This window comes from Sesamum indicum, linkage group LG1 (assembly GCF_000512975.1).
Source record: "Sesamum indicum cultivar Zhongzhi No. 13 linkage group LG1, S_indicum_v1.0, whole genome shotgun sequence".
NCBI classification, from domain to species: domain Eukaryota; kingdom Viridiplantae; phylum Streptophyta; class Magnoliopsida; order Lamiales; family Pedaliaceae; genus Sesamum; species Sesamum indicum.
The window spans coordinates 4,174,715-4,200,203 of record NC_026145.1 but is presented as its reverse complement, the minus strand read 5'-3'; the positions used below and the strand labels follow the sequence as shown (position 1 = coordinate 4,200,203).

General features: G+C 35.6%; 1 protein-coding gene and 1 pseudogene across 2 annotated transcripts; one reads left to right on the top strand and one right to left on the bottom strand.

Annotated features, from left to right (window-relative positions):
• Window positions 1,067-4,117, top strand: LOC105156661 (annotated as a pseudogene).
• Window positions 4,116-6,413, bottom strand: LOC105156682 (geraniol 8-hydroxylase-like). Of its 2 annotated transcripts, XM_020696244.1 has the most exons (3): window positions 6,267-6,411; window positions 5,381-6,021; window positions 4,116-4,905 (listed from the first exon to the last, which is right to left on the bottom strand). In XM_020696244.1, the coding sequence occupies exons 2-3, from the start codon at window positions 6,017-6,019 to the stop codon at window positions 4,294-4,296; spliced, it is 1,251 nt and encodes a 416-aa protein (XP_020551903.1). In that variant the 5' UTR covers window positions 6,020-6,021; window positions 6,267-6,411; the 3' UTR covers window positions 4,116-4,293. The 2 variants fall into 2 exon arrangements, with proteins under 2 accessions (XP_020551903.1, XP_011071197.1); XM_011072895.2 differs by having other exon boundaries at window positions 5,381-6,413.

The following is a 25,489-nucleotide window of genomic DNA, read 5'->3' as shown; positions in this document are numbered from 1 at the left end:
ACCATGTAAAGTGCTGTTCTAGTTAGTGCGCTTCTTTTAGTAAGCTGACGATTTCACTTAGCCGTTTAGGTTAGTTAAGATTAACTGCCTTCTTTGTATATATATATTGGTGACACGGTACTTCTTCTTCAATAAAAATACACGATGAAAATATATTTTTATTTTTTAATTTTCTATATATAATATATATATACACATTTATATGCATAAATACAATATAAAAGAGACATAATTTGATAATAAATAGTAATTTTTCTCTCCAACAAATACAACATTTATATATAAAAATATATGTAAAAGAGATATAATTTGACAATTAACAGTAATTTTTATGATTCGAATCCCAACATTAAACCTACACCACTTATTTTAAATATTTTAAACTAACTTAAAATACAAATCCAAACATATCAAGATCCATCATCAACACAATTATTTATTTTTATGTTTTCTTCTCTACGTTTGAAACACCAAAGCAAAACACTACAAAAATAAAATAAACAATATGCTTTATTTTTGGCACTTTATTCTGCCACTAGCAACTTTGATTTCTTCACTAAATTGTATCAGCAACACTTCTCGTCACTCTATTCTTCTATTAGCGACTTTTATTTCCTCTTTATATCTTGCAGAAGTTATGACATTTTGCTTCTGTTTTCGGGCATTAACTCCTGCAAGGCCTTCCACTAGTTCGTCTCTCCGGCAACCACCGTCTTCCACCGTGAATTTTAGACTCCTCCTCCAACCATAGGTGGCTCCAGAAGTGACTCAGGCAAGTTCTCTTTCTGTGGAAAGTTAAAGAATTCGCTAATTCGATACTTGTTTCAACTGTTTGATGGAATGAGCGAGAGAGGTAGGCTGTTTGCGAGTTAATTTGAACTAATCACTTTTGTGGTTATTCAAACCTCTTCTTTTCTTAATTTGGTGTACTACTATTAATAGGGTAAGGATCTTCAAGTTTAACTTGAATTGGGCTCATGAAATTTAACTAGTTATGTTTGTTAAGATAAGTTGTTTTAGTTTTCTATTATGTTGGCTCCATGTGTTCTTTTCCTGGCGTTTGCAAATGTTCATCTCACAGTATGCTCCTTTGCATATATCTTACTTGATTGTTGAAAAGCAAAGGTTTTGAGAAATTAACCGAGGGGAGTCAATACTTTTTCTGCAAGGCGTTGAATGAGAAGGATTGTATGTAAACCCAGAATAACAGATTGGACAATATGTAGTGTAGGCTTGAAGATAGGGAAAGTCAGAAGCTGATCGTGTGACTTGGAATTTGGTTTAGGAAGCCCAGTGGAGTGTCCCGCACATATGTTAATATGTGATCAAGATTATATTTTTATATTCTGCAATGATTATTCAAATCAGTTTCTTTGGTTGGACTGTAGTATCAGTGGTTTCTGATCCCCACGGTTCATAGTAGTGGAGTTGCAAAGGTTTCACTCATACACGTCTTTCTAATTTGCTGTCTTTGGATAAATACTGAAGATTTGTTTGGTTTCTTATTTCCTGACAAACCTTGATGAAGCGTAATCTAGAAAATTTTCTGTTAGTAGGTTTTTTTTTAGGGTAAATAGATCTTCACTGACATTGCAGTTCTTTAATACAAGTCTTAAATTCTTGAAAGAGTTTTTAGTGAAACATATGGCATCCACATAGATGAGATATGCACTTCCGCTTTTACACTTCCTAATGCAGAGAAAGAAAATTTGATATGCTTCTAGTGGATTCTAATTAAATTAGTTGCTCATGAACATTCTTGTTCACCTTTTTGATTATGTTCTTTTTTCTTTTTTTACCTTGGTCTTGTACTTTTACTTTTATGAATTAAACAGATGCCTGTGTCCTATGAGAATACAAAACAGAAATTCTTATGAGCTTTTGGTGTGAATTTGGGAGAAGAATTATTTTATGATCTTTGATAGACTTTGTGAAGATACTTATCACTGCAGTTAAAGACTAAAGAATGCAAAGGAGCCCCAGTCCTTTTTCATTGAAGAATGGTTGTGGAGCATTATTGTCATTGGCAGCAACAAAAGTGGTTGCATTCTTCTTCTTCATCTGCTCAAGCAATAATCCAAGCTTGGGCTGATCTTACAGATTCATTTCAGCATCAGGCCTTCCATACTCATCACCTCCAAGCTTTGAAAATCCTTGTCGGTTCTCAAGCTAACCTTTATGTTGCAGATCCACAACCAAAGCTTATATTTTCTATTTTATCTTCGCAAAGCCTTCTCTTCCACAAGAACTTTATCCCTTATTCCTTAGACTTCTATATATTGGGGTTAGGAAGGCAAACTTCTCTAGTTGATTATGCTATCGAGATCCTGTTGCCCTTTTTCTCTCATCAATCTCATGCCGACAAAAACTCTCTTTTCTTCTGTAAAGGGATTCTTCTGTTGGGTGGCCTTTCTTTCCAAACTTCTGCATCTGAGAAATCCAAAAGGCTTTGCTTAAAGTTGCTTTATAAGTTACTGGAAGAAGGATGTGGATTTATTTTCTTGTCTGATGAGCTAGCTTCCAGTGCTCTAGCAGGTGCTGGTTATGCTCTCTCTTCCTCTGTGAGCACATGTTTCAGAAGAACTTTAGATATTTTGCTCAGTATTTGGGATCAAGAAGGTGGTTCATCTGGCAGCATTTCACAGGTGCTAATGCTACTGCATTTGGTTGAATGGGTTATGTCTAATCTCTTGAACTTGTTCCTTCAATAGAATTAATCTTGTAATTTTGGAAAGTGTCAGCCTAACTCATTGTTCATTTGCTGAGTCATGGCTGCAGCTGGACTACTGAGGGATATCAATAGATCTGGATCAAGTGGTTTCATGCATCTTAAGAATTTTGCTGAGGAATGTATTGAGATTCTGCCAAGAGATTTCTTTTCTATAACTAAAGGTTTGGACTATAATCGAAATCACCCAGGGTTAATGGGTTTAATAGAGATTTCGTTTCAAACCAATAAGTTTCGGATTCTTGACTTGAGGCATTAACGCTAATAAATTTTGATTATTGTTGATTCCTTATACATGCATCTATTAGATATATGGGACATCCTAATGGAAAAAGTTGCCAGATATTCATATTCAGTGTTTGTAGCTTTTGTATCTTCTGGGAAAGATCCTAGTCGGAATGAAAGGGTTCTACTGAAGGAACAACTTCTATTTTATTACATATAGAGATCGTTAGAGGTAATGATTCATGTAAATGCTATGCTTTTCAATTAGACTCTAACCAATGACAAGACTCTCTTTGGTTTTGAAATATAGGGATATCCTAGGATTACACCATTCGAGCGAATGGCTTCTGGAGTTACTGCAATTGTTAGACATCTTCCTGTTGGAAGTCCAGCTATATTCTATTGTTCATAGTCTTGTTGAAAAAGCTACTAGCCTCAGCAGTAGTGTCAGTAATCATGACAGTGATCTAGGGAAGAACCGGGAAGGAGAGTTGGAGCCTTCTAAGAAGGTTCTGGATTTGCGTTGCGGCTGCTTGCCCTAGTTGATATACTAATGACTTTCTTACGACAAGTTTGATTTGTGATTTAGGGTGCTAGGAAATAAACAAAGATATTCCTATGGAGTTTGCTAATGTTCTCATGCTCTACTTTCTCTACTCCACTTTGTGTTTACCGTTTATTGGTGCATTAATTCATTATAAATGTCACTCTATTTGTGAACAACATCTGAAATAACTTTAAGGAATAAGGGCCAACATTGGTTATTGCATTAAAATAGTTTTGCGATTGTTTTCCACTTTTAGCTTGCTTATTTCGCTTTCCAAAAGCCAGTAAGATGCCGAGACTTAATTATTGTAGGTTCTACCAAGTTTGTTGAAGGTATTGGCCCAGTTGATAATCCAACTACCTGTGAGTGACCCGGACATGCTCCGGAATCAATTGTATCAACAGATTGCAGAATCTGACGATGTTATACAGAAGCTGGCTTTGATTTCACGGCTGCAGTCTTTGCCTTACCTTTCTTCTCAAGATACTGACAAGAGAAAACCTGAATTGATTGGCAAAACGACATCTCATGAGATTGCGGGCTCAATAAGTTTGAACAGAATTAATGCACGCCTCTAAACATCACCATGGAAATGGGAAAAGTTCTGCCCTCGGGTTTCTGCAAACACTATCTGGATATGTTGAACTTGCAGCCAGATTTCAGATGGAAAAATCAAATTACCCAGTTTGTACAATCAACAACATTTATTTGTAACCATAATAGCAGCACATGCACAACATGAAGAAGAAGATTGTTTACTTACTATCAAAAGCACGAAATTTTAAATTTTGCATCAGGTTGTAATTCTCACAGGAATGGCCACAAGTGGTTCAGCTTTGCGGAGAGTCACACCAAAATTCTCCGTCATGTCCATGTCTTCAGGTGCCATCCCATTCGGCAGCTTCCAGTCAAACGTCTTAACGAGGTTAACAACAATCAGGGCCACTATTCTTACAGCAAGATTCATTCCAGGGCATATACGTCTTCCAGCACTAAACGGCGTGAACCTGAAATCATTGCCCCTGAAATCAATGTCCACATTGAGAAACCTTTCCGGCATAAAGCATGTCGGCTTCTCCCAGTATGTAGCATCCCTGGAAATCGACCAGGCATTCACCCAAATTCGAGTGTGTTTTGGGATGGTGTATCCCTGAATCTCTACATCTTGCTCGGCCTGATGGGGCAGGAGGAGTGGCGATGTCTGGTGCATCCTCATTGTTTCTTTTATCACTGCAGTTAAATATGGAAGTCGAGCGATATCTTGTTCTTGAACTATTCCTCCAGGTGTGATTATCTCGGAGAGTTCTTGTTTTGTCTTGGAGAGAATGGTTGGATTGTGAAGGAGCTCTGCCATAACCCATTCCACCGTTGAGGTGCTGGTGTCTGTGCCGGCTATGAATATTTCCTAGCATTTATTTTACACAAGCTCTTTAGGATGGTTGTGTTTTTGCAATAATTTAAGATAGTTAAATTACTAGAGTTAATTACAACAGTTTTTCTCAAAAGTTGTGTAATTTTCCACCATTTGTTTCTTCCTTTCGAATACAAAGATTTCTCTTCTAATTAATTTTCACATTCACAAAGGAATTGTAATTACTTTCATTCTGAATTATATACAGAATAATTACATCCATTTATTTTTTGGAAATAAAATATAATGCCCCATCTTTTTTCTAAACATTACTATTTGCAGAAATGAAAAGGGTTTGTATGTGAGATTTTAGAAACTCAGAGAAGAGGAAAATTAAAGAAACTTCTTATCAAATCAAGTTTGGTCGAACTAAATCAATTATAAAGCAAGTGATATAATTGTTACGTAAATTATTCTTTCTGTTGAATTGTAAATCAATTATGTAGCAAATTAAGTTAGTCCAGTTTACCACAATGAGAAGCTTCACATCTAGACGTGTAAGTCCATCAGGCTCTTCGTGTTCAGTATAATCAAGAAGAACATCCAAGAGGTCTCCACTCCTCTCTGATGTAGCTCTCCGACGCTTCATCCGTTGATCAATCATGTTATCGATCAGTTCATGCAACCGATCGTACGACACCCGGATTTTGCGCCTGATCCCTTGAGGATCAAAAGGCCTTAAGAAAGGGAAATAGTCGGCAAGATTAGGCTTCGCCACAAGCACCATTATGTTGGCATTAAGCACTTGTAGCTCTTTCATAGCATCAGATGCAGGATCAAGCATGTCTGCAGAGAACAACATCTTCGACAACAGCTTCATCATCGTGCTGAAAACTATCCCTCCAATATAAATTGCTTTGCCACATTCCTGAGCTTCAACCACACGTTCGACCATCGTTTTCACCACATCATGCCGCAAATGTCTTAGTGAGTCCAGCTTCTGGGCCATGAAAATGTGGCTGTTGAAAATCTTTCGTAGTTTCCTCCACTGCCGTCCGGTTGGTAGCCAAGGGAACGCAAGCTCATACCCCTTTTCTGCTGTGACAGCGTCTGGAATAGGCCGTCCCGCGAATTCAGCGTCGTGTTTCTGCAGAATTTCCTTGGCCATTTCTGCAGATGATGCAACGACAACATTAACAAATCCGAGCTTTATAGTCATGAGAGGTCCATAAGTTTTGGCTAGCTTGGCTAGAGACTGATGGGTTCCGTGTCTAATTGTGATGAGGCTCCCAATGAGTGGGAGGCCAAAAGGGCCTGGAGGAAGATTTTTCTTCTTGATGAAAAGTGCATTTGAGATTTCATGGAAAATATAAGTGGCTAATAAGAAGGTAGAGATCACAAGTAAAAGACCATACAGTTCCATTTGCAATAGGGTCTTTGTTTTGCCTCTGCTTGAGTGCTTCTATGCCATGCGTGTCAAGGCTTTATGTAGTGAAGGGTGATCATGAATTTTGTTCAAAAGGGTATGTCATCCTTGTGTTGAACTCAAACAACCTAACTACTTTTGGAAGTACGGCAATAAAGTTTTGGGATTGAATTTCTATATATAGGTAACACACGTATATAATTTTTTTTAAATATAATTAATGATGTATTCTTTATACACATGATATGTGTGCAAAATAGAATAAAAGATGTAACATAAATTCCAATAGAAAATTCAATCCCACCAAAATATATAGTAGGTCTAAAAGTGATTTTAACTACTAATTTGTGTAAAAAGAATTTCAGTGTCGGATGAAATAGTCAGAATATTAATCAATTCAAAACTAATTTATATTGAAAGTAATAAACAACTTTTAGATAGAGGGTGTTTACAATATCTTTAATTTTGTGATGAAAATTGGTCATTGAAAAAATGATAGATTATAGTAAAATTTGGGAGTATTTGCAAATAAAGTGTAAAATAGAAAAGAGTTGAAATTAGGAAATCAGGGGAAAAAGTTTGATATTAGAGTTTTACTAATAAGTTGCAAAAATTTGGTAGGAAGAACTTATAGTTTTTGGCTTAAATAAATTTAATTTAAATAATTCAAAAGTATAAGTTATAAATCAAGACACCTTTCCAAATTTATTTTTTACAAAAATGTTAATAAACACTTAGGTTAAGTTCCCTATAAGAAATAATTTAATAGGGATGGATTTTTTCGACGGTCAAAAACTATCAGTATTGATGCATAGAAATGAAGTTATGACGAATATCTGTCAAAAAAATTATTAACTCGATATTATTGAAATTTCTGTCAAAAACTGAGAAGCTCTTGTCTCCATCTAAAACTGTAGCAAAAGTTAATCGATATTATTGAAACTTCCGTCAAAAACTAAGAAGCTCTTGTGTCCATCGAAAACTGTAGCAAAAGTTAATGCGTCAATTTCCGGACAAATCCCATTTTATATCAACTTTAATTTGGGATGCAATTTATTTGAATTTTTAATTGGTAATTTATCCAAAAACTTCAAAAAAAAAAAAAAGCAATTTAATTTTGATTCTCTTAAAATGAATTTGGGCCTTGTTGAAATTCATTTTGACAATTTAATCATATGATTCAATAAAAAAAAACTATTATACAATAATCAGAAACAATACTTTTCAACCTTACCAATAATCCATTTACCAATCAACGACGATAAATTGGAAACACAACTAAGCATCCCACATGATGCCTTTTCGCAAAATGACAAACTAAAACAACAAAAGACAAATTGAAAAGCAATAACATAAATTGAAGTTGAAGTTTAAAGCAATAACACAAGAACATGAGGTTGCAAGTTGAAACCAAATAAAGTAATGACTGATGATATTAACGTTGATGCCCCACATTCAGCCCATTTCAACTCAATAATTCAGAACTAACAATTTAGAACAACAATGGGAAAAAAAAAAAAAGAAAAACATGGCTAAAAACCATTTAACCCCCATATTTTGTTAAAATAAAAAACCTCTGTATTTGAAAATAGGCTAAGACTCTTTTTATTTTATAAAATTTAGCAAAAAATAACTTTCTTGTTAGTAATTAATGGAAGGTGTATTGAAGGCCCTAAACCGCATGTATGTCTTTTAATTTTGTTGGATGGGTCTGTGTGCCCTTGTGATATATTTTCTCCATCCTCGTTTTTAGTCTTGGAATAATAAGCTTGCTATCTCCCTCCTAATGTACTCCTCCGACTTCTGATCGGAGTTTTTTTTTTTAAATTGTAATGAGAGTAGTATAGAATATTTTGACGAGATTTTTATGTTAAGCAAACTCGTGGAGAAGAAGGTCGGAGGAGGAGACCCACGAAAAACGGGACTCATGTAGATATCACAAGGCTCATCTATATATTGATGGATAAAAATATTTTGGAATAGCATAGGGCCACCTTTGATAGTCCTTAGATTCAATGTGGGCTTAGTGGATCACATAGGTTGGGCTTGTGATCATCCAATAAGGGTATGCTAGGATTCATTACATGCGATGCGTTTATTTAATGCTTTAAATATTTGATATTTATGTATGCAGTGTTAATATGTGATGAGGTCTCGGTCTAAAACTCAATAATAACTCTCACTTGGTTGGACCAAGTTAAATATTAGGTGCATAATGGACTTGGATCGAAATAGTTTTGATCCATCCAAGTCTTCCATCCATAGCAATGTGGTGAGGAAACTGGTGATACCCAAGTGTGGTCTCACGAGTCATGACACATTTTAGATAGAGAAAAGTTGCACCATTATTATGAGCATAAGGAACATGTTCACCGTTTTCCTGTCTCACGAGTCGTGGGGGACGACGAATGAAATGTGATTTGATTGATGGGTCGGGCCTAACACCGAGTAACATGATTAGCTTGGAGTCCTCAAAATCCTGTGAACAAGTGAGGCAAAAGATCTTGGGAATCTGATGGAATGAGAATGGTATTGGATACTTCCCACGAGGTTTTGCCATGTGAGTTATAAAAGTGGGGCATAAAAACTTGCTTGTGAATCCCAAGCTCACTAGAAAATATTATTCCAAAACTCCATTTGAGAGTGGCGGGCTTTCGTATAAATAATGAGAGAGTTCAAGACAAAAACCAAGTCATTAAGCTTGATTCATAATATTAGAATCATTAGCTGATTTCTGTTTAATTTTCTTTTTGTAGAAAATGTCTAAGAACCCTTTAACCATGATAATGGAGACTAACAAATTCAAGGGAAGAACTATAACGATTGGCTACAAAATCTGAGGATCGTCCAAGACGAGAACGAGGGCTATGTCCTGGACAAGCCACTCCCGACAGCCTTGCCAGAAGGGTCCTCGCCCGAAGAACGTCTCACATTCGAGAAGTGGCTTGTGGACAACCGCAAGGTCCGCAGTATCATATTAGGCTCGATGTCCAATGATATCCAAAAGCAATATGATAGACTGAATGATGTTCCCTTGATAATGCTCCGCATGAAAGAAGTTTATGCGGTTCTTAATAAGCATATTAGATATGCCGTCATAAAAGCATTTTTTGGGACCAAGATGACCGAAGGATCGTCTGTAAAGAGTCATGGGGTTAAAATGCTATCCCTAATGACACGTACATTAACGCGATCCTTCTGTCATTTCCTCCGTCCTACGATCCGTTTATTATTAACTACAACATGAACATATTTGAGAAGTCTATTCATGAGTTTAATTAATACGTTGGTACAATACGAGGCGATGAGCCACAGGTCTACGCTGGCGGTATTGGTAAGAGAGGTTTCAACTTTCAAAGCGAAAGACAAGAGGGCCGGATGCTGGAAGAGAAAGAGTGCTAGGGAAAAGCTATAGCAGCCACTACTAGCGCTTCGAGCGCCCCTAATGCTCTCGTGGGAATGGGCAAAGGGAAAGGGAAAGTTGGTAGTTCTCAATGGTCGAAGACAAATGATGTCTGCATGCACCGCTAAGGAAAGGGGCATTGGAAGAGGGAGTGCCCACAACTCCTCTCCAACCCAGGGATGTTTGTGATTAAAGTGAATATGAAAACTAATTCTGCTTTTGGGGATGGGAAGGTCGTCACTGTTGAAGTCGTGGGATCTCTCAACTTAGTTATTAGGGATCGTTTTCGAATATAATTAAGAGACTGTTATTATGTACCAAACACGATCAAGAATATTATTGCCATTCCTATTTTAGACAATGATGGTTATAAATTTGTGATCAATAAAAATGATTTTTATTTGATTATTGATTATAACTCTCATTTTTTTGGAAGATTAGTCAATGGTCTTTATATTCTCCAACAGTCTAATTGGATTATGACTGCCCAACACAAATGAAAATTAGATAATCATGGAAATATACAGTTATGGCACGCAAGGCTAGGCTATATGTAAAAAGATAGGATAAGGAAGTTGGTAGACTCTAAAGTCTAGAGATAGAGGATTTGGACAACCTACCAACTTGCGAATCCTTTCTGAAAGGGAAAATGACCACGAAGCCTTTTGTTGGAAAAAGTACGCTTGCCAGTAGTCTTTTGAATTTGATCCATACGAACGTCTGTGGACCATTAATGTAACTCCCCAAAGATTATAATACATAATTATGGGATTAATTGGTAATTTTTTGTAAAATTTAGTTAATTAGTAAATAAATTACAGATTCAAATTATGATTGTATTAAAACTTGAATAGACCAAATTAGAGTTTTAAAAGAAAATATTTGGAGGTTTTAATATATAATTTAGAAAGCTAGGGACTAAACTATAATGTTATAAAAAGTTATTAAAAATAGACAACTAATATAAAAATATAACAAAAAAAAATTAAAATAGAGAGGATGATGTGGTTTAGTGGGGCCACATGTGCCTTATTAAAAATGTAGCCCACCGCCTTAATTTCAGATACATCAAATTGATTCACCTAGAAGCATATATCTTATACGGCAAAATTGTATTTTTGGTCCAGTTAGACAAGGTCGTTATCACTTTTAGTCCCACGCTTTTCATGGTCGACAGTTATGTTCCCCTAGTTTCTAGATTTTAACAGTGTTGGTAATCAAATTCTTTTGCTATTCTTAGATAATCTACCCCTTATGCTCAGAAATAGGCTCAACATGCAATCGAAATAAATTAAGACCCCATAAATTCATACCTTGCTTTGATCGCTTTGTTTCAGGTATTTTGAGTCCTCAGTTTTACGGACTTCCTCCAACCACACTACCGTAGCAGATGGTTCGCAGGCACTTGGCTCATTCAGCAACAAACAACACATCCCTATTTTGTTTCCTACCTTATGGCGTAAAAGGGATTCCAATACAGGGACTTAATAAAAAAGCAGGTTAACCAGAAGCCTTGTTTTTATTGAAGAAATATATAGAATATTACATAGATATTATTCCTCTGTTGGAGGAGACGACTGTCTAGCCTCTCATATTATAGAGGACTTGACTCGTTGCGAAAACCCCCATAAACTGAAATTAAAATGCTATAAAAGACTTGAAAACTCATAATTCTTAATGCTTTGAAGAGTAGGAGAAGTTTTTTTATCTTCCCCTTCTGCTTCATTGCATCTTTATTTATAGGCGCCCGCGGACTTCAAATCCAGACTCCAAACTTGTTTTGTGATTACATCATTGCATTTGTCATCATCTTGTCTTTTTTGAATGACATTACTGCTTCGTCATTGCCTCGTCCTTTCCAGCTGTTGGTCATAATGGCTTGTCGGTCACGGGTTTTCCAGGTAGCTTCCCTACTTTGCTGACTGTTGGCCTTTATCGTTTTCTGCCGATAGTCTTATCCTTGCTTTTTTACAGCGTTTAATTTTTACTTCTTTTTGTAGAAAAATTTCTCTTTCCTTTGTCCTGGTCTGGTTCGGGTTTATTTTGTGTGACCCGAATTTTTGTCCCGAACAAGGGCTTCACTTGTTTCTCACAGCAAGGGCATAATGATTATGCCATTGCCCAACATGCAACATGTTGCACGTCTTCATCCTTGTTGCTTCGGTCGCCGACAACTTATTTTCCCAGATTAACATCCTCTTCTTTTCAAATAAGTTTTATGCGAACTCAATGTTTTTTCTTGTCATGGAGGAACAAAAACGATCCATTCACTTTGTTTGCAGAAATCTTGAAATGGATACTTGACTTTGTCCGTTTCCGTGAGACAAACCCATAATCACCAAGCCTTTCTAATAGAAATACTGTCTTCATTAATAGCTGATACCAGGGGGCTTCTCCTGAGACATCTTTGATTTTGTTGAAAGCCACCATGTCTGGCCTCTGCAACTTCATGAAATCAAATGATGGATGAGACCCTTTTCGTGCAGTTTCAGGAGTAACTGATACAAATTTTATCTCCAGAACATTGTCTCTCTTTAGGTGAAGGCTATTTTGCCACGAATCAAAGATCGCCCTACTAATCCACTCCGAAAGTTTAGAAATCTCCGAAAACTCAGTGACATAGTATGAACTGAAGCAAGAGCTCCAAAATCATACCATTCGCGGACATCTTCTGGTTTCGACCCTTCTAACATCCAGACCCTATTATATTTTCCGGATGTTTCGATAATGGTCTTGCCTGGGATCACTCATTTGTGGAAAATTAATTTTTCCCACATGCATTGATATTCTTGCCATTAGCCTAAAGATATCAATTCATTAGTATTAGTCTTAGAGGTACCTGTCATTAGCCTAAAGCTAATCTCTCTCTCTTTAACCCAAAGGTGCTGGGTTGACTTGAACCTACAGGAGTTTGCATTTTGCTGTCACTCAATTGTTGCCGTTTCACCTAGTGATGGCCTTGTGCAATTGGTACTTGAATTCGACGCTACAGGTCTAGAGCCCTACATTCTAAAGGCATATTTTGGGTCATGCTCCCTCAATTCGTGAGTCATCCTTGAAGGTGATACCTTTCAAATTGATTCTCGTAAGTCGTTCCATAGTGATGTAGATGCTAATAAGGAACTCCTTATTGCGATCTGGACTATGTCTAGATCAACTCTTTGAATCTGTCCGGCAACTTGGGCATTCACCGCTAGCTGTCCGAACTTCCTGTCAAGCTCCTAGAGGTTTTTCCGGAGGTGCCTGAGTCTCAACATGATGGAGTTTGCTTCTCTTGTCAAGAAATCTACAAGAATATTTTCATGAGATTTTATAACGATAATATTATAACAATATTATTGGCATTTAGTTTGCCATCTAATAATACGAGTTTTCTCTATTTTTGATTCTGATTTATTTTTCAAGAAAGCCTTGACATTAGTATTATCAACTTTTAAAGTAAATTATTTAGCAAGTAAAAATTAAGGCCATTTCTTAAAAGCCTTCCAAACTGCAAAGAATTCTTTGTCGTTAATATGCCAAACTTTGGCTTGTTGTTCTGAAAACAACCCTCCTGTGTATCTACAAGGTTCTTCCCCTGCACATGTCTTCTTCATGAGCACTGCTGCCCATCTGTAGTCATCGGCGCTGTGTAGATTACCAGTTCATCCTCGTCTTGTTGTATAACAAGCTTTGGCAGGTTATTGCAAACCTATTTCAGCTCACGAACCCTTTTTGTGTGGATTTATTCCTATTTCCACTTTGAACATTCCATTTCTTTCACAAGTGGTTGGAAATCCTTTCTGTATCTTGCAAGATCCTTAATGAAGATGCTGCAAAATTAACAACTCTCAAGAAACTCTGCAAATACTTCTTGTCCTTGAGTACTTCTGAAAAATTGCAGATTTTCTCCATAATATGGTCCTGTAACTCAATCCCTGATTCGTCAATAAGAATTTCTAAAAATTCAATTTTATTGACAGCAATAGTAGTTTTCTTTTCAGAAAGTACTAATCCTTCTTTATGGCATGCATCAAAAAATATTCAAGATGTTTAATATGTTCTTTCATATTTTTAGATGCAATCAATATGTTGTCAATGTAGAGAAACATGAATTCAAAATAATCTTTAAAAAGATTATCCATTTTTCTTTAAAATATCTGGGGTGTATTGGCTAAACTCATTGGAAACACATTCCAGATATATTGTCCTTGTGGTGTGGAGAATGCAGTAAATTTTTTGATTCACACTCCATCTTAATCTGATAAAATCCAGATTTGCAATTAAATTTAGAAAATACTTTTGCCCTTTAATGCAATAGATTTAGTGCTCTCTACTAGGAATGTAATAACCATCAAACTCAAATATTTATTAATGCCATGATAGTTAATTACCAACTTGGCTTTACCTATCTTAATCTCATCATGGTTTCTTACCAGAAATTCAGGGCTGTTGTAGGTAGAGATTCCAGGCTCGATGAGTCCAAGACTGATATTCTCTTTGATAATCATCTGCATATCTTTCTTATCTTTCATGTTCATCTGGATAGGTTTGTATTGAATTACTCGTACTTGCATTCTTCTTTGAGCTTCAAAGTAGCTTCTATCTTGTTCCTGTCCCAACATGCCATTGGGTTTTCACTGAAGTTTCTCTGGATGAGCCTCTTGACATTCGTAACAGAAAAGCCTACTTTCCTCGCTGATATCTAGCGATTTCATTTCCAGTATTGGTTTTTAAGGTTAATAATTTTCTCCTCGAATTCCTTATAAAAGCTATCGCTACCTATGAGTTCTTGTTGCCTGAAAGATAAAAGGACTTACCAAATTTCCTCTTATCCTACATTTTTGGATGAGTTAATCTGGCATCAAAATCACCACGTTTGCTGCAAAAATTTATTGGCATTATCCTGTTAAATGCCTTATCTTTGCAATACCTGCATCTCACTACCACAGTTAGTAGTAAAGATTAACAGATTCCTTTGATTATCTTTCATATATCTTGCAAATGTTTGAATTAAATTATTACCTAGCAAGATATTGGCACCTGTATCATCAAAGTAAATAGAAGGAGTTTTAACCCTAAAACAGGGCAATCCGAATGCTCCTCCGATCATGATCTTGGCTTCTCGTATTCCCTTATTGAGTATCAAGATCTTTTGTGAAAATTATTTTCCTGCAATAACGGGTAAGGTTTTCCTTGCTTCTTTAGGTAAAACTCCAGGCTTTGCCGTGCAAATTCCTAATCTTGAATCAATTATATACTGTGAAATATTCTATCTTATATTGATCATACAACATACCAACAGATATGTATATAGAAAAACAACTTGTCATTCAATTTTTATGGTAACACCATCAAGACTGAATTCCATTCCGTTATCTTTCCTTGCCCATAGTTTATGATCTTCGAGGAAACTTAATCCCAAAGATACACCCATTTTCTTGTCCTGCAACACATGCAACTAGAATTCATGGCTTGCTATTTCTAACATGACATAGTAGACTGCATCTAAGATGTCATACGTGGCTTCATATTTTCGTAATTCACCATGTTTCTACGAGCAGTCAGGAGATATATTTCCTTTCGCTCCGCAGGTCCAGCAATTGCACTCTTTGAAACGTTCATTTGCTCTCTTATGGGCTCTTTTGAAAGCTCTTCTTGTAGGTGTTCTTCATGCAGATCTTGCATTTGTTCATCTAGATCCTTGGGATGAGGCCCTTGTGGGTCTTGTTCTCTGTCCCGATTTATATGTTTTGGCTTTGGACTTGGACCACCATGATCTCCCATCGGGAAAAGGTTCTTCTGGACCTCCTAGGGTAGCAGTCACTATTTTGCTTTCTCCTTTTCCTTGACTCGCTTGATTCTCCTATAATAGTTGAAAAATCATTGTTATCACAACAGAAAGGAGTTCGTTTGATTTTACCTCTCAGTCTTTTCATGTTCTTCTGGATGGATGCTTGATAACACCAATCCTTCAATTTGTCTTTAAGGAAAGACATTCTTCGCGCCACTGAATCTAGTTGTCCTTCAAGTACTTTGTATGACTGGATCAACATTTCCCTCCATGGACTGCATATCTTTGCGAAGAACATTGGAGCTGCTACTTCTGTTGCTACTCCATTCTGGAAGAAATACTTGCGAAACCAATAGATATATTCATCTACTACGCAAATACTTCTTAGTTCATGGCTGAAGATTATGCATATTCTCTAGCCTTTTCTGCTCTACTTCTTTCGAAGTATCCATCTCCGATGAAGTGTATCTTGATAAGCCTTCCTAGCCGGTCTGGTATCGCGCTTTTTGAATCCCCAATAAGGATGCTGGCTTTAGTATCTTCTGGGTATTATCTCATCAAATCTTCACAAATCCCTCTCAGCTTAACTCAACAAGTTTTGTGAAGTTTTCCGTGTTGAGCTCTAGGGTAGTTGTTGCTATCTTGATGGATGCAACCCGTTCGTCTATCAACTTCTGAAATTGATAATATCCAGGTTAAGTATAGCGCCATATGGATGTAAGGGTTGGACCATGGTCCTTGCCCAAAGTGTATTTTCAGGCACTCTCTTTGGATTTTTTCCTGGATTCTCCTTTAGCCTGGTTCCCACAAACGTTGGAGTGACATTAGTGTGGAAATCCGCAGTTTCTCTCATTGGTTGATCTTGTGGAGGATCATTAGAAAATGTACTTCCCTCTGGCGGTGGTAGTGCTGGAGTGATTTCATTTGTTTGGATATTGACTAAATCCACAATCCTGAGTTGGGAAAAGGATTCCGCCAATTCTTGTAGATCTGATAGATCTGCTCTCGTTACATCCACTATTTTATAGATATGATAGATACGATAATCAGATCTTCTCTGGACTTTGGCTTCGGAATCTCCATGGCCTTCCCATTCTGGTGTAGAAGAGGTACTGTTCCAAGGGCATCCCTGATTCGCTTTTGTCTGGATCTTGACGTCTCAGGGTTCTACCTTTAGTTTCTCTTCAGATCTGTAAGGCCCTTGTATAGATCGGGAAGGATCGTAAGGACCTCGTCTACCTTTTGGCTCAAGGATTCTATTTTCATAGGTATGTGAATTAACTTATGTCTCTTTTGTATCTCCTTTATATCTTGGGAGATCTTCGATGTATCCTGCTCGAGTTCTTTCCAGTCAGTTCCTTTAATCATAATTTTTAGTTTTGAAATTGTGTAGGAATACCCGTTCCGCTTCTCCTAGCTAGGATTCTACCATAGACTTCAGTGGAGTCTAGACCCCTCACTGCATTTCATGGCAGTACTTGTCGAACTTCAAAGTTTTTCAACCATTCTTATTCTTCTTCTGGCGTTAGATGTTTTGGATCAAACCTCTCGGGACCGTTGTAAAACTTTTCAAGAATTTTCATGAGAAATTCTCTTCTTTGTATTTCCATAATCTGGAAATATTTTCTATTTTTAGAGTAACTCGAACTTTCGTTCGGTTCCATTTTCTCTCAAACAGTCTCCTCCATTAGTGGATAAATAATATCAAAATATAATATAACTATATATTTATTCAATAAACCTACACTATGATACCATTTTTCGCAAGCAGGGTATTAACATGCAATTTAGAGATGTAGTGGGAGTAAATATGTCATTTTCATAAAACTAATGGACTAACACTATTGGCCTCAAAAAGTAAGGGACCGAAAGTGAGAACTATCCTATCCTACGGGACTAAATATGTCATTTCCCCATCTTATACACTTCTCTCTCTCGTCTTCAGCTGAGTCGTGCGTAAGTAGGTAATATTTCATACTTCTTAATTATTAATTAATTTATATGATTATATTATTCAATTAGTGTATTTATTAAATATAATCTATATATCTGGTTTAGTGTTTAATCAAAAAATTTTGCGATTTGATATAAAAATAGTATAATTGATTTATTGAATTATTAGATTTGTTAGATTTAATTATTACTATAGTTAATTTACTCAGTTTCATTCGACCTATCGACTAAACTGTTAATTATATATATTGGTATTTAATTAAATTCTATAGTTGCGACAAATTGATAGAATATTTATAAAAGTACATTGTATTTAATAAATATTAGAAAGTTGTATTTGAAATATTATAATTATTAAATAGGAAAAATGAGACTTTTTGAACGAATTTAATTTATAATCGTTGTAAGAGCGATAGTTATAAATATATAAGGAGTTTGGTTAAATGAATCCCTATGAAATAATTGATAAATTATAAGTATTTTTATGAAGCCTAGAGTGTCTAGTTATTAAGAAGAATCAGAAAGAAGATTTATATTTTGATATAAATGAAATAGTAAAGGATCATTAGAAATTATGCAGATAATATTTAATATTTTATTTAAAAATTGTGATATTCTTGATATATTAATTGTATGCGTTAAAACTCATTATAGGATCCAGAGATAAAGTGAAAGGACTGAACAATTATCTATTGGATAGATAATAGCATGTGGGGTCGAGGTTAGTAAATAATTAGTATTATCTATATATGTTACCTTTATTTGTGGTGTTACTGTTATATAAATCTGTAATTCATGATGAAGCTGATTTATATAAAAATATATGAGTGGTGGATGATTTAATTTGATGGACTATATTGTGTACGTGAGAATATACTGATATATGATTTTACATTACTAGTTGTTAACAAGAATGGTAATATGTGGAAATGAGGGAGTGGGGAAAATTGTATATAATTGTGATGTGAATACCCCTTGATGTTGGTGAAAAACCTGTAAGGCGAAATGAAATTAAAATAGCTATCATGCGATATAAGAAAGAAATGAAATGAAAAAAGATTTGATACTATATGAAAAGAGCTATGATGGAATATAAAAGAGCTATGATGCGAATTGAAAGAGTTGTGATGTGAAATGAGATTGATGAGCCGGCTGTCAAGGGGATTCACTTGAACAAATATAACGGTGAGATTAAGTTGATGGGAAAAACACTATATTACGTTCTGGTAAGCAAACTAGGAAAAAAAAAAGAGTTTTATTGATTGTTGTATTGCGAGTCAGCTATGTGGTGCAATAAAGCTGATTATGTTGAAATTAAATTGATTATACTCTATGCATGTTGCCTACTTATCTTGTTTGGGCTATGTTTGATATAAATATGTAGATAGGGCTGGTTCTTTACTTACTGAGTTGCAGGTACATTTCTCTGCTGACATTTTTTTTTTCAGGAATAGATCTTGAGATGTCTGCCTGTCTAAGGCTAGGTCCAAATGCTATATTCAATCAGGTCCGGCTAGTACGCAGTATTTTCCTTATTGTCAGTTAAAATGCAAATCACATTTTGGTTGTATAAAGAGGACTTAAAAGTGTGGGAATTACTTATGATGGATTACTTTGTGGTGTTTGATATGTATATATATAATGTTGTGGTTGATTATGTCTGGTATGACGTTAGAATTACGTGTGCATATTGATTAGACGATTATGTGCATATATATATATAGATAGATACTGGGCTTACTTTAAGTATGATGTTTAGGAAAAATATAACCATAGTAGCGATAGAGGGTGCTGCATTAGGTGGTATCAGAGCAGGGATTAGATTTCCTAGGGATAGTAGATGAAATGTAATATTACACGTAAGGTATATATTAGGAGTCTACTTACATGTGTGCATTTCATATAGGATGGTAGGGTTAGGTGAAAAGCTGCTGGTCCAACTGAGTCATTAGAGTCTATGCGGGGTCATGATCATGCATCCATTAGGGTTAAAAACCCAAAATAGAAATGCCCCACAACCGGAGATAAACCCTTTTATGCAAAGTTTCTAGAAATGATGCAGAGGATGGCTCCACAGCCACAACCCCAACCATAGGATGCAATTATTGATAAAAATTATGAAATAATGAGGAGACAGTGGGCGAAGGTATTTGCAAGTACAACTGACCCTGCTGAAGCAAAAGAATGGTTGAGAAACACGGAAAGGGTTTTGGAAAGAATTGATCAAAAGTTGAGGTATGCGTTGTCCTTATTGGAGAAAGATGCCTTAGATTGGCGGGAAACAGTACCGGAGAGCAAGAATCGACCCATCACCTTGATTTGGAATGACATTTTGAAAGAATTTGCTGACAAATATACTCCACTGGTCTACATAAATCGTAAGAAAGTTGAATTCCTTGAACTAAAGTAGAATCAGTTATCTGTTGCTGAGTATGAGTTGCAATTTGTGAGATTGACAAAATATGCTCCAAAAGACGTGAGTACCGATGAATTGAGGAGAGACAGATTTGAAAGAGGGTTGAGACTCGAGATTCGGGAGAAAATGGCAGTTAAACCACTGAGTTATGGTGTGTTGTTGGAAGCGGCACTAAGAGCAGAAGAGACATCCATTGAAAGGAGTTCTACTGAAGCTAAACGGAAGAAATTGACAGGTAACCTGAATTCTAGATCGAGACAAAGTGATGCAGTTTCCTTTAGGGGTTCTGGTTCATAGAGGGGTTGGTATAGAGGCTAAGGAGTGGGTCAGACTAGCAGGTCTGCTTTAGTATTTTCGAGTAGAGGCGGGCATATTTCTGTTGGATTTGGAGGAAGACAAGGTCCAGCCAGATCGTTTAGTGAAAGATCTATTACTTCTTGTGCCAATTGCGGTAGGAGACCCACTGGTGAATGTTGAGGAGCCCAACCAATTTTATGTTATCGTTGTCATCAGTCAAGATATATTGTCAGGGACTGTCCTACATGGAGAGATAATACCAGAGGACCTTAGACTTCAGGGTTGAGCAGTGTGGGGGAAAGCTCACAACGAACAGGGACGAGTAGAGGACGAGGTAGAGGTGGTCGAGGTAGTGGGAACATTTTCATGACATCAACAGGACAAAGTAGTCAGCCTCAACCACAAGCGAGGATGTATGCAATTATAAAAGAACAAGCTCCTACGGCATCCGAGGTTATCAATAGTTCCTTCTCTATTTGTGATTCTAGTGCACATGTGTTGATTGATTCAGGATCCACTTGTCCACTTATATCACATGGTTTTGCATCTCGTGTGCATGCTAATATAGAACCATTTGGACTATGACTACTCTTAATTTAATTAAAGGAGGGTGTGAAGCATATTTAGCTAGTGGGATTGTATTAGTGAATACGGTGGTGAAATCTTGCCCAATAGTAGTCGAGGGTGTCACTCTATATTCAAATTTGGTTGTAATAAACCTTAGAGAGTTTGATGTCATTCTAGAGATGGACTGGTTACCTACTAATCATGCTTTATTGGATTGTCAAGCAAAATAGGTGATGGTAGAAGTCGATGGGTAGATGAAGATGATTATAATGGGAGAAAAAAAGGTGATACCTAACTGTTTAATTTCTGCTATGACTACTCTTAATTTAATTAAAGGAGGGTGTGAAGCATATTTAGGTAGTGTATACGATACCATGAAAGTTAGTTCGGATGTATTACACGTTCCAGTGGTGAGAATTTCCTGATGTTTATCCTGATGAATTACTTGGACTACCACCTCATTGAGAAGTATACTTTGAAATACACACTATTCCCAGGCGGCACCTATTTCAATTGCATCGTATAGAATGGCTCTATCAGAATTGAAAGAATTAAAGAAGCAATTAGAAGAGTTATTGGACAAAGGAATTATCAGACCTAGCATTTCACTTTAGGGTGCACCAGTATTATTTGTAAACAAGAAGGATGAAAGTATGAGATTATGTGTCGATTATAGACAACTGAACCGAATCACAATCAAGAACAAGCACCCTCTGCCACAGATAGATGATTTGCTTGATCAGCTAAAGGGTTCCACTGTTTTCTGTAGAATTGATTTGACGTTAGGGTATTGGAAACTGCGGATTGAAGATGAGTCAATCCCAAAGATAACTTTCAGGACCAGGTATAACCACTATGAATTTGTCGTTATGCCATTTGGGTTGACGAATGCCCCTGCAGCTTTCATGTCTCTGATGAGCAGGACGTTACAACCATTCCTCGATCAATTTGTGATTGTGTTTATTGATGACAGTTTGATGAATTCCAGTAGTCACGAGGAACATGAACAACATTTACGGACGACTTTACAAATTTTAAGAGAGAAATAGTTGTACGCTAAATTTCAACAAATGTGAGTTTTGGATTGAGGAAATTGCTTTTATTTAGGGCGTGTTGTTTCAAAAGAAGGGGTGCAACCTGATCCGGCAAAATTCAAGGCTATTTTAGAATGGGATCCACTTAACAATATGTCGAAAATTTGAAGTTTTCTGGGATTAGTTGGTTATTATAGAAGATTTGTGAAGGATTTCTCTATAGTCGCGAAACTCCTGACAAGTTTGTTGAAAAAGAATGCACCATTTAGTTGGAATGACAAATGTGTTGAGAGTTTTGAGGAGTTGAAGAAGAGACTTACCTCAACACTTATTCTTGCTTTGCCGTCTGAGGATGGAGGATATGTGGTATTTACTGACGCTTCATGACAAGGACGTGGGTGTGTTTTGATGCAGGATGGGAGAGTTATAGCTTATGCTTCATGGTAGTTAAGGCTACAAGGGATGAACTATCCAATGCATGATCTAGAATTAGCAGCCACAGTACATACATTGAAGATCTTGAGGCATTACCAGTATGGGGAGACATTTCAAATATTTATAGATCACAAAAGTTTCAAATATATCCCAATATAGAAAGAGTTAAATTTGAGGCACAGAAGGTGGATGGAGCTTTTGAAAGACTATGATTGTTCCATTGACTATCATCCCGGAAAGGCAAACATTATAGCAAATGCTTTGAGTAGAAAGACGGTGGACCAACTTGCAGGTATGGTCTACTATAATATGGAGTATTTAACTGCCCTCAGAGCTACGGATGTACACTTTAGCATTGATGATGATATTCTACTGGCTATCATACAAGTAAAGCCCATTCTCAAGGATAAAATTAAAGATCCACGGGATAGAGATCCATACCTGCAGAGGATGAAGGCTAAAGTGCAAAAAGGAAAGAACGATCTTGATTGTTAACAGTTCAGTGTTTGCTAGTGAAGTTCGAAAAGGTATGATTTGATAGTTGTGTTGGCACCAGGCATTTGATCCATTAGAGTGTTTCCTCATATTGACCATGTTTTAATTAATCGCTTGGTCATGATTTATAAATATTGTCTGCTGCGTGCAGTGCTTGTTTAAATCAGGGTTATGGCATAGATATAATGGAGTGTGATTTAATACCTATTAGAATATGAACTAGTATACAAAAGCTATTGATATGTAACATCTAAACAAGTTATAGAGGACTTACCATTTTTTCTTTATAAGGGTTTCAAGACTACTTAGTTTAGTTCTCACTAACTTTGTGTAAGTTCAAATGGGGTTCTAACTAGGACCAGGCAAAAGGATATTTTATCACCTTTTATAAATGATTGTAATGAATAATGTTGTGTTTTACTCATTAGGAATATAGATGAAACCTGTGATTTATTTTGTCTAAAAATGAAGTAGAAATCTAAGAACGGTAATAAACTAAAACTACCAAGGCCCGGTAAGGGAGGATGATGTGATTCAAATTGTCTTAGTGAATAATGCAAATCTGGTATTGTTAATGAATAAACTCCCCAATATTCACCTTTGGCTAATAAAATAGCTATACATGTTATTGAATTCTAGGACCCACACTTGCAGTCAACGCGATTGTACTACACTCTGTGGCCTCAGGGAGTTTTTTTAATTTTTTCCATATCACAGGAGGTGTAATTAATATTTTATTTCTTTCAAATTTTTTTTAAATATTTTCAATATCACATCAATTCTTGAATTTTTCCCCATGAAAAAGTCTTCATTATCTTCTTTCCTAAATATATTAAATTAACCATGTCAAATCAAACCATTTATTATTTTTATTAAATATCCATCCTTAAATAGATTAAATTAATCATGTCAAACCAAACTATTAATTATTTTCATCAAATATCCATCCTTAAATATATTAAATTAACCTTGTCAAATCATACTATTAATATTTTCATTAAATATACAAGAAGACGAATATATTTTGTTTAGAAATCGCATATATATATATACACATTCAACCTCAGGCTTCAAGTTCCAAGAGACAAACTATATTCTATTACCGAATCCCATATACGCACATGTCATACATATAAAATATATTTCTATTATGAAATATAAAAAATGATTTAAACTTTATACACCTAATTACATGCATCGACAAAATTGGAGTTATGTGAAATAGTACTATTTTTCACCAAGTTGGTCATATATATAGTGGGAATCCTAACATTTTTAATTACATAAAATATAAAAATATAAAAATTGATTTAAACTTTATTCACCTAATTACATAGAAAAGTACTATGTTGCACGAAGTTGGTCATATATATAATGGAAATCCTAGCATTTTTAATTTTTATTTTTTGGTAAATTAAAAAATCGATCAGATCATTGTGTTTTTTCAAGAAAAATTACAAAGTTGGTCCTTTAGGATATGGCTATTTCATATTTAACCCCTCGTTATGAATTTTTAATTTAATCCTATATTCTATTAAAATAGGCTGAATTAATTAGCCCAAAAATGTTGCAATTAATGTTGGCCATATTCATATTCTTCCAGTCAAATACATGTGCCCCATTAATAGCTGGAAATGCATTCTCTTTAATTTTTAAGTAATAGATAATAGCATTTTTTATGTACATGTCACTACAAAATCTCCACTTCCATTGCAACAATAGTGGCTCTAAGATATTTTATTGCTATCTATATAAAAAGAGTGAATTACGATTTGATAACTTTGCAAATTGTCACGATTTTATAGTAGTTTAATTCTTCTTTTTGAACTAAAATATTCCTAATCTTATGAAATTATTGCTTATTCAGTAAAAGTGATAATGTGAGATGAATGTGGCAAAACTCAAGTCAAAAACGGATATTGAGGACATCAAAAAGGGAAAATGAGATTTCAATGCAATTTCTGCGGAATTGACTAAACGTGCCCACGCTTAGTGATTGGTCAACTCGGATGAAAAAAGGAAGCGTGATTTCCGCAAAATAAAAATATGGTGTACGTAAATTTGGAAAGGACTCCTTTAAATATGATATTTATGATTTATTTACTTCTTTTAGAACTAATCATGTACTTATTCCCCCTACGTCTAGATTTGTAGGAGACTTTTATTATAAATAAGGAGGATTCCTTCATTTGTAGGACAACTTGGAATTGAATAGGAATACTTTATTCTCATTAGCTTACTTCACTTTCATACTCTTTCTTTTAGTTTTAATTTATTGCCGGAGTGAATGGAATTCCATTTCTTAGTGTGTTCTTCCATTAACATGTCCGGCTAAATTCTTTATTTTCTAGTTAAAGTTATGGTGATTGCTTGATTCGTAACTTGTTGTGAGATCTAATCTGTTCTTTTTACACTTGTTCAATAAGTATTCATATTATTCTCTGTGTCTTTATTACAAACATCTTATTTATGAATAATATGGCCAATTGTTCATTATCAAGAAGGTTTGCTTAGCTAATAGAACTTTACAAATTTGTGTAATTATTTGTTTAGTTCAATGCTCAGTAGCAACATAGCATAATTAATTATGTCAAAGTAGTTAGTTGTGTTATGGGGTATGAATGATCTAATTTAAACGAATTATCCTCGTAGGAATTTGTTAATTAGAATCAGGCCTTTCTAATTCTTAATTCTATTAATAGATTAAATCTTGTGGACGTTCTCAGGGTTGTCTGTTAATTGGGGATCTAGCCAACGGTCGTACCTTGGTTGACGAAAAGATAAGGAAAGGTAAGGTTATTTGGTCGTACCAACAACCATAACTGATTTATTTGTTTAT